This window comes from Eurytemora carolleeae, unplaced genomic scaffold (assembly GCF_000591075.1).
Source record: "Eurytemora carolleeae unplaced genomic scaffold, Eaff_2.0 scaffold858, whole genome shotgun sequence".
In the NCBI taxonomy this organism is placed as follows: Eukaryota; Metazoa; Arthropoda; class Copepoda; order Calanoida; family Temoridae; genus Eurytemora; species Eurytemora carolleeae.
In genome coordinates, this window is record NW_019397386.1 from 2939 (window position 1) to 15479 (window position 12541).

At 36.2% G+C, this 12541-nt stretch overlaps 1 protein-coding gene across 1 annotated transcript in view; it reads right to left on the reverse strand.

Annotated features, from left to right (window-relative positions):
* Positions 1 to 9660: 9660 nt before the first annotated feature.
* The window catches only part of LOC111714009 (tachykinin-like peptides receptor 99D), a 31238-nt gene continuing 28357 nt past the window's right edge, over positions 9661 to 12541 (reverse strand). The window contains exons 8-9 of the mRNA XM_023489007.1: positions 11035 to 11103; positions 9661 to 9880 (exon numbers count right to left, since the gene is read on the reverse strand). Coding sequence (XP_023344775.1) covers positions 9661 to 9880; positions 11035 to 11103 — 289 coding nt within the window. The remainder of the gene's footprint in view (positions 9881 to 11034; positions 11104 to 12541) is intronic.

Below are 12541 nucleotides of genomic sequence, written 5' to 3' on the forward strand. Positions count from 1 at the left end.
ATACCATCTAGGTGCTTTAAAAACTTGCTTGTTAGTCAAAATTCTCATTACTAACATCAGAACAAAGTTTAAGGTTTTCAGATCCATTTTCCCACTTTGTTAATATTTTCAGATTCATGAATTCATTTTTCTAAGGAATCTGAATGAAATTTTGAATATTGGGCATCATTTGTGTTTCTTTTAAGTAAAATAAAAAAGGGGAAAAAAATTTTTTTTTTAACCCCTTTTTCCACATTTTTTCATGTTTTTCAAAGCTTTTTTCACCAAAAAATCTGAGTCAAATACCAGCTAGGTGTTTTAAACACCTGCTTGTTAGTCAAGAATCTCATTACTAACATCAGAAGGAAGTCAAAGGTTTTTCAGATCCCACTTTGTTAACATTTTCAGATTTTCTGAATTCATGAATTCATTTTTCTAAGAATTTGAATGAATATCTGCTTGATAAGTTGATACTCATTACTAACATCAGAACGAAGTTTAAGGTGTTTAAGGTTTTTAGATCCCTTTCCCATATTGTATATTTATTATATTTATTCTATGTATTTGACTCGGAATTTTTGGTGAAAAAGCTTTAAAAAAAATTGAAAAATGTTAAAAATGGGGGTATTTCTTTCCAATTTTTTATTTTACTTGGAAGAAACACAAATGATGCCATTATGCAGAATTTCATTCAGATTTCTCAAAAATTGAAGATAGGAGTCCAAAATGTATTCAAATTGGTCAAAGATACACCCCCCCCCTTTCCCGTTTTAGGGACTGTAATCGTGGCTACAGTTGGCCCTCCATTAATAGAGTTGAATGTCCGATCTACAGACATTTAGGTCTGATCAAGAAAAGTTTGTTATGATGTATGTATAAATATAAATCTGTGCAGTTTCATTTCAGTAATATTTAAACAACATATTACCAAAAATAGTTTATGAATAAATTGATCGTTATTGTGGGAAATGAGTGTAAAGAGTACAAAAAATGCGTTGAATATGGAAAGGCATACCTGGTGAATATTTGCAACTTTAAAATTATAAACCATCGGGCGTCCTAAATCAGATAACATTTTAAAATTAAGGTATTAAAAAAGCTTTTTATAAAGAACTAGGTGAAGGGCCCGGCGTTGCCCGCGGAAAAAAATACTTTGAAAAAAAAATTGGATTTTTTTTAGCCTTTATCACCCTCCCGCCACCCATAAGTGTCCACAAAAAAATTTCAGCCCAATCGGTCCAGCCGTTTGGCCGGCTATAGGGAACATATATATATAAATATATATATATATATATATATATATATATATAAATATATATATCACTCTTGTTTTATTTTATAGAAGAAAATTTTTTTATCATTTGAGAGGTGTATTATGTATGAATCTAACCAATTTTAGGACACATTTAAGTATTTTTCCAACAATTATTATGTGTTTTGAATTGGTACTCATATAGTTAAGATTCATGCAATATACACCTGCGAAATGATTAAAAATTTGTCTCTCTTAATAAGAAGCTGCAATAAATATGAACAACTTTAAAATTGTTGCAATTTATAAAACAAAACAAAGGTCTTCATCTCAAAAAAAGTAGACTTGTTCTACAAATTGTTTATAAACCATTAAAATTGTATGCTAATGTTGAGATAAAAAAAGAACAAATATGATAAAACATTGCTCATCAGTCAATATTATAATTGTCTAAATAGTGAAACCTACTAAAAAAATTTCACAACTTCTCCGCCCAAGAAAAATTATAGGAAATGAATATGTTTTTGGACTGACAAATAATCAATCCAAAAGTTTTTTAAAAAATTGTCTGCGGCCCCCTTTATGCTTTTTACAAGGCAGCATTTTAGGGATTATTATTTACTGCAATATAAATATTAAAAATTATATCTTTATAGTTTTCGAATTTAGGAAAGGAATTTAGGATGGGAAATTACAAATTTGTACTATATACACCCCTGAATAATTGCATATCATTACCATGCTCACTGATAACTGGTCAAGGTGGTGATAAATGTCAGTTTGGTATTTTGATGGTATATATGTATATATAGAAAAATGCTATTAAAATTCTGATCTCCACTGCCCATTCTTAAGAACTCACCATTCTGATCAAATTTAACATTTTTCAGATAGTGTTCACTTCTTTTGTCCCCTCGAAAAACTTGATCACAGCCCGGAACCACACAGATGACTACAATAAACAATGTCTATATTTTAAATGGGCAATAAGTTTTTCCAGTTAAGGGTTACCCTAATAAAGTAACAAAGTTAAAGGAGACATAAAAGAGTAAATTTATTGAGTAGTATATACTTAAGAAATAAAATACATGACCACTAATTTTCAGCAAAATTATTAGTATTTACTTAGTAGGTAATTTCCTAGTAAACAATTATTGCCCCCCCCTCGGCCCCCTCCCCCTCCTATCAATTTTGTACACGACCATTTTTATTCTTTTTTCAGATTTGGGAATATTGTTCATGTGGCCGCAGAACTTGGCCTCCTAGCCTGTGCTAGCCCCAGCGCTCGGCCCACAAAGGCTAGGGGGCCTAACCTAACCCTAAATATGTATACGTATTTGCTCATAAATAAATAAATCGTCATTACAAAATTGATAGGAGGGGCCCGGCTGGGGGGGTCCAAAAATCGTATACTTTGACTGACCCAATCAGTATTATTTCGGGTTAGGTTAGGTTAAGACAATTTCTGGATCAATCACTGCAGCTAGTAGGGCCGAGCGCCGTGGCTAGGGGGCCGCAGCAGCGACATACATGACCAATTATATCCATGTGTTTCATACAAGATCATGTATGAGGGGGAGGGAGGGGGGAAGGGGTGGTCGGGGGGTTCCAAAATTTTATACTTGGACAATAACCACAACCCTTAAATATCCCAAAGGATGTCTTACCTGAACTATTGCACAAAAACTGACCACTGAGACTATAACTTATCTATTCTGAAATAGAATGATTATTAGATTCCCTCTCCTTTCAATTTTGTACATAACCACTAATGTTCAGCAAAATTTTATTATTAAGGGTTGGGTTTGGTAGACAATTTTTTGGCCAAGCGCATGCAGCTAGGATGGCTGCGGGCCAAGCGCCGCGGGTAGTAAAGTATTAAAAGAATGAAAGAAATTATCACAATTTTATTAAATACCCTAAAACACGTAATAACCCATGAAAAAAGGTGGGGTGGTTTTCGAAAGAAATAGGGCTTAAGTTCTCAAGATTCACAGTGCCGCTTCTAGAAGTAGACTGGTTTGACACTAGTCACGAGTCGGACAGAATCCCGAGTCACTTTAGAATTATAGTTAAACTGATAGGTTGCCACTATAAAACTTTGAAATTAAAAAACTAAATAGGGTGAGGCGAAATTGAAATGCAAACGATTATATGAAAAATCAAATTTCGCTGAAGAATTCAACCATCCACATGGTCAGTTAGAAAATACCGCTCTAAAACTCTTAAGTTAAAAATTACAGCGCCCAGGGTTTTCTAGATTATAAGTTATGATGATTTATAATAAATTTTTCCTTTTTTTAACTATTCGTCATGTTTTATGTTTATTTGAACATCGTTGTGTTAATTTCAACTATTTTTTAGTACATTGCTTTCTTAAACTGCATATACCATTGTGCAATGTTCTCGAAATATAAGTACCCATGTGGGGCCACCAGCCACCTTGCAGCTTTCCTTACTGCAGGGGCGTTTTAAAGGTTTAGTAGAGGGGGTTGCATTTTTGGTGTGTGTAAGCTTGCAGAAAATTATTTGTGTGCACCCCCCTAAAAACTGGTATATTAAGAAAAAAATAAAGTTTTAAATCTATATTAATCTACCTGAACGGCATGACTATAAGTCATCTGACCATGTGTACCAATCATGTTGTGAATATTGTAAATAAGATTTATAAGGTACAAGAAAGAATTTGGGAAATAATCATAAAATGGACAAATTTTGACATTGTCGAATAAAAGAAAAGTAAAAAATCTTAATTGTAAGTTTATACTGTATTTATAAATTAGAGCCTGCCTCATGGCTGGGGGGGGGGGCTAAAAATAGTAAAAAAGTGAAATATTCATTCTTCCCATAAGGATCGCTTGAATTGAAATGAAATTAGCCCTTGCTCCATCCCCGTATCACCACCTAACCTCCCCGCCCTGAACGCTCTCGGCTCTCCCTTTCGATGACTCAGACGAAAACATTTCGTTCATAACTCAATCAAATAAAACATAATTGATACATATTTGTAGGTTTATAGCTATGGAGTATAAATTCAAGTCAAGGGTACGTCCCAGGGGTTAAATAGGCTAAAATAAATTAAAAATTATATTCTCCTTAAAATTAATTTTTTTTGGTTAACACCGTTTTCCTCTTTCTCTCAACTTTATGGAAATGCAGCTCAAAACGGAAACGGACCCAAAGGCCAAAAGTGACTTTGGGTCTATTTCCTTCTTTTTAAAAGAAAATGAGCTTGGTGAAAAAGTAAAAAATAACGATTTTATAATGAAAGTACGTTCGTATAAATGGATTAAAATGGATTGAAATGGATTGAACTTTGCCCCGGCACCAGCCTAATCCCCCTATACCCCTCCGAAAATAAATTAAATTTTACTTTAAAAATGTTGAAGCTGGAAATATTTAACTGTACTAAGAACCATTCCCCACATATGTGCAAAAGGTTCTCCCCCTACCTCATATTTATAAAATGGTCCTCAAAAAAAATTTAGACCTCTAGGTTGACCTGCGCGTAGGTGGGCTCCAAAAAACACAAAGATTTATGTTTAATCATAATTTGCGGCAGGAAGACGACCTCCAATCAAAAAGTGACATGAGTCCAAAGTTGTACAGTATTTGAATTGATCTACATACAAAGTTTTAGACCTCTATCTCTAAAAATGCAGCCTCCACTGCTTTGGGAGCTGGAGGTTGCACAATTTATTTCTTCTCGGAAATGGGTCTGTCAAGGTCCAAAATGGATTTTTTACTTCAGATGTTGTGCTCTTAGAGCGCTAGAAGTGGGTAAAGAGCCACTCTCAAAAAGTGGATCTTATGGTTCAAGAGTAGATATTACCCACTTATAGCACTCTGATAGGTGAACAATGAAAAACTACCTGAAAATCACTATTCACTTAATACAGATTTAAGTTTATCACTATCTGATGTATCCAAAAGAATCTCTCCTCCCATAGGATCTCCAACTCCATCTCCAGCTCCTCAGGAAAGGCAACCCTGAGGATCCCCTCTATCAGCTCATCATATTTAGGAGGCCGCTCTATAACCCTCTGAGAGAATCCTAAAGCAGCACTTTTTCTCTTCTTCTCGATCTCTTTCTTATCCTCATCTTCCAGGGAAATCTTATATCCTCCTGAGGAATCACCACTTCCTCGAAACCATCCTCCTGCAGAGCCCAAAACTTAAGACAGGGTATCGTTATGAAAACCAGTTTTAAAACCCGGGTTTCACAAATGGGGTTAGGCAGTTTTATGAATATCAATATTTTTGTAATAAAATATTATTTTTTTCACTTGATTTATATTCTCCATTTTTTTCGAATCTCTTAAATCAAAATCTACACAAATGTTAAGACCCCAAAAAGGAAACTCGGGAGTTTCGTTCAACGATACTCTTTTAAATTTCAGGCTCTGAGGCCTGGAGACCTCCCCTCTGAAATCATTCCTGACTCCAGAAGGACCAGGAGTAGGCTGACTCTGAGGAATGCCAGCCGGCTCCTCAGCAGTAGAACCAGTTCCACTCACCTTCAGACTCCTCGTCCTCATCCTCTTTAACTTACTAGGCCTAGAACTATTCTTCCTTTTCACTCTAGACCTCTTCTTCAGAGTACTCAGGGCAGAGTTCTCATCCTTCCATCTGATTCTCTCTTCATACTCACAGTCAGAGGACAACTTGTTAAACACAACCATCCTCTTCCTCCTCATCCGAGTCTCAGCTCCACTCTTCTTCAAACACTCCGTCTTCTCCTCTAGAGAATTACACCATACCAGTCTCAACCCATCATATATACCTCTGTAGAATTTCCGGAACCCTACATCACTCTCCATCCTGTAGAAGAACTTGGTATGCTCCCAAGGATTCATCCTACCCTATTCCAAGAGACCATCTCTGAGACCTTCCTACAATCATACATATCTTCCCTATATCCTTACTCTTCACCTTGATTGCTCCAGGTCTCTTCAATCCTCTGATACCTTCCACAGGATCCTTCCATATCTGATCATCCAATCCTTCCATGCTCAAGTTGAACCTGGAGTACACTCTATCCTCCTCTCCAGGGGGTTCCAGAACTCGTCCATCAGACCATCTCAGCTTGGAACTAGCCAGGACTTCCATCTGATGCAGGAACCATTCTCTGGCCTGGACAAGGCATCTGCATCATTCAGAAGTAGGACTTGGCCAATTCCCCAGGATCCTAGTCCAGAGTCGAACCATCAGAGGAGAAAAATTAGCAAACTTCTTCCTTTCATTCCTGTATCTGAAAGACAAGATTATCTCCTCCCTGGTCTCAGCTTCATCCTCCACTCCCTGATGGAATTTCACTCCTTCCAAGGACATCAAGACAAAGTCCAAGAACCAATCAGCTGCAGTCTTCTGATTGCATTTCAAGAACCCGCACAGCACATCAGGGTCTGGAAACACATCTTACAGCCAAAGACCAGACAACATTATAAGACACGAATCCAAACATGATATCTCCTAATGCATAACATCTGAGGGATTCTGGAATCTGATGCCATCTAACACCCCATTAGTCATCACCAGTCGATACGTTCTTGTTCAACAGGGTTCCAAGCACTTGGACCCCCATAGCTGTCATGTTTCTGGATTGGAACTTGTACCCAGCCAGGATTGCCTAGGATGTGTGATCGATAAACCCTCTCACAACTCTCNCCCCCCAATATCTCTCTGGATCGTGAGACTGGCAGATACAGGGAGATCGCGGAGTGACTCTAGGATCCCCGTCTGAATAGTCATCTTAGTATGAACATACATTGGATAGGCATATAGGACTGGTGAATCATGAAGAACCACGGGAATCCTTCCTACTATCTGATGCTTGTCCAAATATCCTACCCGATCCAGATCGTTTGTTTTGAATTGGAACACCGGGGACAATCTTCCTTCATCATAAAACAACTCCATTTTGCACCACAAATCTCTTCATCTCCGCAGGTTTAAATGCTCTTTTCACTCTTGCTGATTCCCACTAGAAAAAACACTGCTCTGTTTTCTCCGTCTCTCATTCCTGGGAAACCATCTATGTTCTCCCAGTTGACAAATCCTGCAGTTATCATCCTGGATGAGATTACAGTTATGACAATACTTAGTCCTCCATCCTTACATGTAACCAGTCGATCTCAGAGCTTTCATCCATCCATGGTACACAGGATCAACCAGTAGCTCTGTGCGCATTTTGTATATTAAACTTGTTAAGGTTCAGCTCTCCTACTCCTGATGATAATCCATCCTTCTCCAGGTTCCACTTATACCAGGGTAACTCACCAAGCCAAGGCATCTCACTGAACCAGGAGATCTCTTCAATCCAGGATAATTCATCAATCCTTGACATCTCACCAAACCATACTCCAAACGAATAAATCTCATCCATTCAAGAATATCCTAGAAGCAAATAAGGATCGCTCATTGATCCCTGATCATCACAATTTTTCTCAGGATCGCCATTCTTCTCAGGATCGTCATTCTTCTTAAAATTACTGTTACTCCTTGTTAAATCCTCAGTCTGTCTAAAATAATTAGTCTTCTTAAAACCATCAGCTTTATCAAAGCCATCATTGCTCCTAAAATCTTCATTCCTCTTAAAATTGTCATTCTTCTTAAAATTTTCAACCTTGTCAATCTTCTTCAAAAACTATTTCTGGTTAGGCTTAGCTTTCCAACCTTGTGATACAGGATTCATTAGTAGCTCTGCTACACCCCTCCCCGCGTTAGCAGCAGAAACGGAAAACTCACATCCTATGAAACCCTTCATCCAGACCATTGTGTGTTGCATTTTACAAATCAGATTCCTTACAGTCATCCCTCCCATGTTAGTTTCAACTGTGTCTTTCAATGCTATATTGAAATTGTGAAATGGAGATTGAAACTCCTCCACAAAATCAACCAAACTTGCTGAAAAATTGACCTTCTCATGTTCCAGTAAGCTTCCACTCATTTTTATTTCAATATTCTCCCCAATTATACTCTCTAGATTCTAGACAGTCGTCCCAGTCTCAGAATTATTCAAATTCCTTGACTGATTAATCTCTTCATGGTTCAGTGAATCTCCATCTGTGGCTGTGATGAAATCACAAGTTGGAGAATTACACTCCTCCACGAATCCATTCACACTCCCTAGATCTTCAGGTATTACAAAGTCCTTGATCCTTCCTTGATCCAACACATGGTGTAGATATGAATTTACCAACCTAGTTCTGTTGTGTGATTGGCATGAGTTCTCTTGATCCTCTAGGATTGATATTAATCTCTCATGATCATCCAAGGATTCCTCAAATTCTTCTTCCATCTCACCATTGTAATCCTCAATATCTTCTCTATTTCTAGGATAAGGATTCACAGTTAATTCCAACTTCTCATTTGTTCTAATTGAATAATATCTCTCCTCAATCTCAGTATCTAAATCCCCAAGAATGCTTGTTACTTTAGCATCAGCCATCACCTTGGCATCAGGCATTATCTTGATCAGCCATCAGCTTGGAATCACCATGAGATCTCATACCAGGGGTTCTCATCAGTCTAAAATATCTCTTATCTATCTGCTCCAATTTGGTATCAATCATCAACTCGGCATCAGCCATCATCCCAACATCAGCATCAGCAATCAACCCAGTATCAGCATCAGCAATCAACCCAGTATCAGCCATTATCATATTATTTATCTGAACTATTTTGGTATCTGCCATCAACTCTGCATCCACCATGGTCTCAGTATTAACCATTATTACTACTTTCTCATTCAGCTTAGAATCCAGTTTATCCACATTAGATTCCAGCTTGAATAATCTCTGCTCATCTATTTTCAATCTCTCCCAAACTTTAGAACTATTAGGAATCAGTATGTATATATCCTCCTGCAGAGTTTGGAGTATTAACTTTGCCTCTTGAATGGCCATAGAGAATGTATTCATCCCCTCAGACATTTTATCAACCTTTTCCTCCACTAGATTCTGTCGATGTTTCATCAGTTTAAACCATTGTTCAGCTTGATCATTATTTCCAAAACCTTCTATGGATAATCTGGATATAATCTCATCAATGGACCCACTGGTATCCAGATCTAGTACTCTTCTGGAAGGCATTCCATCAGATAGAGGATGAATACGGAAATAGTACTCTTCTGGAAGGCATTCCATCAGATTGCAAAACCCTGGGAGTGATAAGGATAGGATGAACAGGTTCCGATTGAACAGATCCTGAACCTCCCACTCCTGCAAGTCTATCGCTAGAGATTATGCTTGGTTTGTATTCTGCACCTGTTCTGCTCCAACCTGGGGTGTTTCGAGGTTGTAAATCCTGACCATCAGCCAGCCTAGTAGAACCAGGACCCGATTGAACAGATCCCGATCCTGCCATTGCTCCGCTATTATTTCTGGATTCATTCTGTAAATGGGTGAAGATGATATACTATACTGGGATTATTTCGCCATAAGTTCTACATCATGGAAGGCATTGTCTGGATCACAACTCCTTATCATCATTTCATGATATTCTTCACTGGATTCTCGTACCGGAACACGTTCTTCAGGTAGAGGATATGATACTTGATTCTCCTTGGATACACCCTTAGCTCGTTTTCGAAATACATTCAAACTATCCTTAAGACTTGCCAATTCTCCCACCAAAGATAAATCACCCCTGGTTAATAAAACTTCCAAGATTTTTTGCTCAGTGCTCCCCAAAAAAAAAAAAATTTAACTGGGGGCATTTTTTTTTCAAAATTGGGGGCAAAAAATTATTTTGGGATCGAGAAAATCAGTTTTTTTGGTAATTATATTGACCCCTGTTGGAAATTAGTTAACTCTAATGAATTAGATTGGAAATTAGTTAACTGTAATGCATTATATTGGAAATTAGTGAACTGTAATGCATTAGATTGAAAATCTGGCAACTGCAATGCATGATCGCAATCTTAGATCGAACATTTCTAGAAGATTTAATGCTAAAAAAAACCCGGTTTATTTTGATGTTCTAGCTTCAACTATTGTAATTTTATAGTTGATGATATTCCTAAACCAGAAGTAAATGTAAAATATACATTTACATAAACTAAAATTCTTCAATCTAAATATATGTAAATTCTTTTGGTCGGCAATGTATATATATGTTAAACAAATATTTCACTAGTCTATCTAATTCTTGAAAATATGTTAAATCTCATGAAAAGAAGAACTTGAGACAAATAATATAGTACATATATCATAACAGCAAGTTTTTGTACTGAAGGTAGTTGGAGAGTATATAGATATCTGGACATGAAGTACCAAGTATATGTGTAGAGTATAGATATCTGGACATGAAGTACCAAGTATATGTGTAGACTGTAGAGTATAGATATCTGGACATAAAGTACCAAGTATATGTGTAGAGTATAGATATCTAGACATAAAGTACCAAGTATAAGTGTAGAGTATAGATATCTGGACATAAAGTACCAAGTATATGTGTAGAGTATAGATATCTAGACATAAAGTACCAAGTATAGGTGTAGAGTATAGATATTTGGACATGAAGTACCAAGTATATGTGTATAGTATAGATGTGTAGGTGTATAAAAAACATAAATATTAAGGACAAGAAGTCAGCATAAGTATAAACTATTAGTATAAAGAACAGGAAGTACCCAGTGTTTGTGTAGATTATGGGGTTTAAAGACAGGAAGTAAATAATTTATCTTAGAGCATAAATAGGACAATAAATACTTGGTTTAGTTTAGTACATAGATAAATCGAACAAACAGTAACTCTGAGAACAGGTAAGAAATACACTTGAATATTAAGCACAGGTAGTACCTTGTGTACACGTAGAGCATAGATATCATCGGCAGGAAGTATGTCACCACCATGAAGGACACATTGTACCTGTAAAAATTCCAGTTTATATATTTGCGTATCTATCTGTCGATTCATTGTTCATTCTTATGTCTGTCTCTTTGTATATCTGTCTCTTTGTTTGTTTGTCTCTTTGTTTGTCTGTCACTTTGTTTGGCTATCTCTTTGTTTGCTGTCTCTTCGTTTGTCTTTCGCTTTGTTTGCCTGTTTCTTTGTATTTCTGTCTATTTGTTTGTCTGTCTCTTTGTTTGTCTGCCTCATTGTTTGTCTGTCTCTTTGTTTGTCTGTTTCTTTGTTTTTTTCCGTCTTTTTGTATGTCTGTCTCTTTGTCTTCTGTTTCTTTGTTTGGGTGTCTCTTTGTTTGTCTGCCTCTTTTTTGTCTGTCTCTTTGTTTGTCTGTTTCTTTGTTTGTCCGTCTTTTTGTATGTCTGTCTCTTTGTCTTCTGCCTCTTTGTTTGTCTGTCTCTTTGTATGTCTGTCTCTTTGTCTTCTGTCTCTTTGTTTGCCTACTTTTTATAAGTCTGTCTCTTTGTTTTTCTGTCTATTTGTTCGACTGTCTCTTTGTTTTTTCCGTCTATTTGTTCGACTGTCTCTTTGTTTGGCTGTCTCTTTGTATGTGTGTTTATTCTTGTAAGGTTCATAAATTCCGGAACATAAAATTCAGCACTAAAGGTTCCAAACAAATAAATCCAATTACTGAGAAACATAAAAGGGGTTGTTTATGTAATTTTAAAGGAACTGATTACTCCCAACAAACTCTAATTTTCTCATAATTATTTCTTTGCAACCAATAGAACGTTGTAAATAGAATGTAGTATAGTAGTTATCAAACAGGTAAAACATTATATGTTTACACCATGAGATTGTAATTCGAATAAGATGAGTAGAGTTTGAGGTGCATACATCGTTCTTTAATTAATGACGATGAGAGATTTAGTCTAAACCAGTGAAATTTTCATATTAAATCACAGAAATCTTTTGAAAAATGCTCACACAATGTTTTATTTGAAATAAATTAACGATATCTGAAATAATAACAATAAATCCCGTTATTTGAAAGGCGGCAGGTTAGATATATTTTTCTAAAATATTGCAAACTTAGCTGTTTGATAATTATCAAGTCCATTATCTGATTAAATTACGAGTTTTCTGAGTGATTTCTTGTTGTCTTTTCAAAGAAAACTTTTCAAGATTTATTTTGTTTTTTTTCCTCATTTGAACAAACTAAGTAATTAATCAAATTATGTAAAAATTAGAATATAATAGAAAACAAACTTCAGAGGTTTAAAGAAGGTTCAATGGTGAATGGATTCAAGCTGCTTCTTATTTTCCTGAGTTGAGTTCAAAAAACCGGTTTAATATTCTATTTGGCGGATTTTCATGGTAGGAATTGGCGCATTATGAGAACAAGACGCAACATAGAGCCTTATTCAGTGGTGGATATAAGGAGGGTTATTGGGGTTATTTA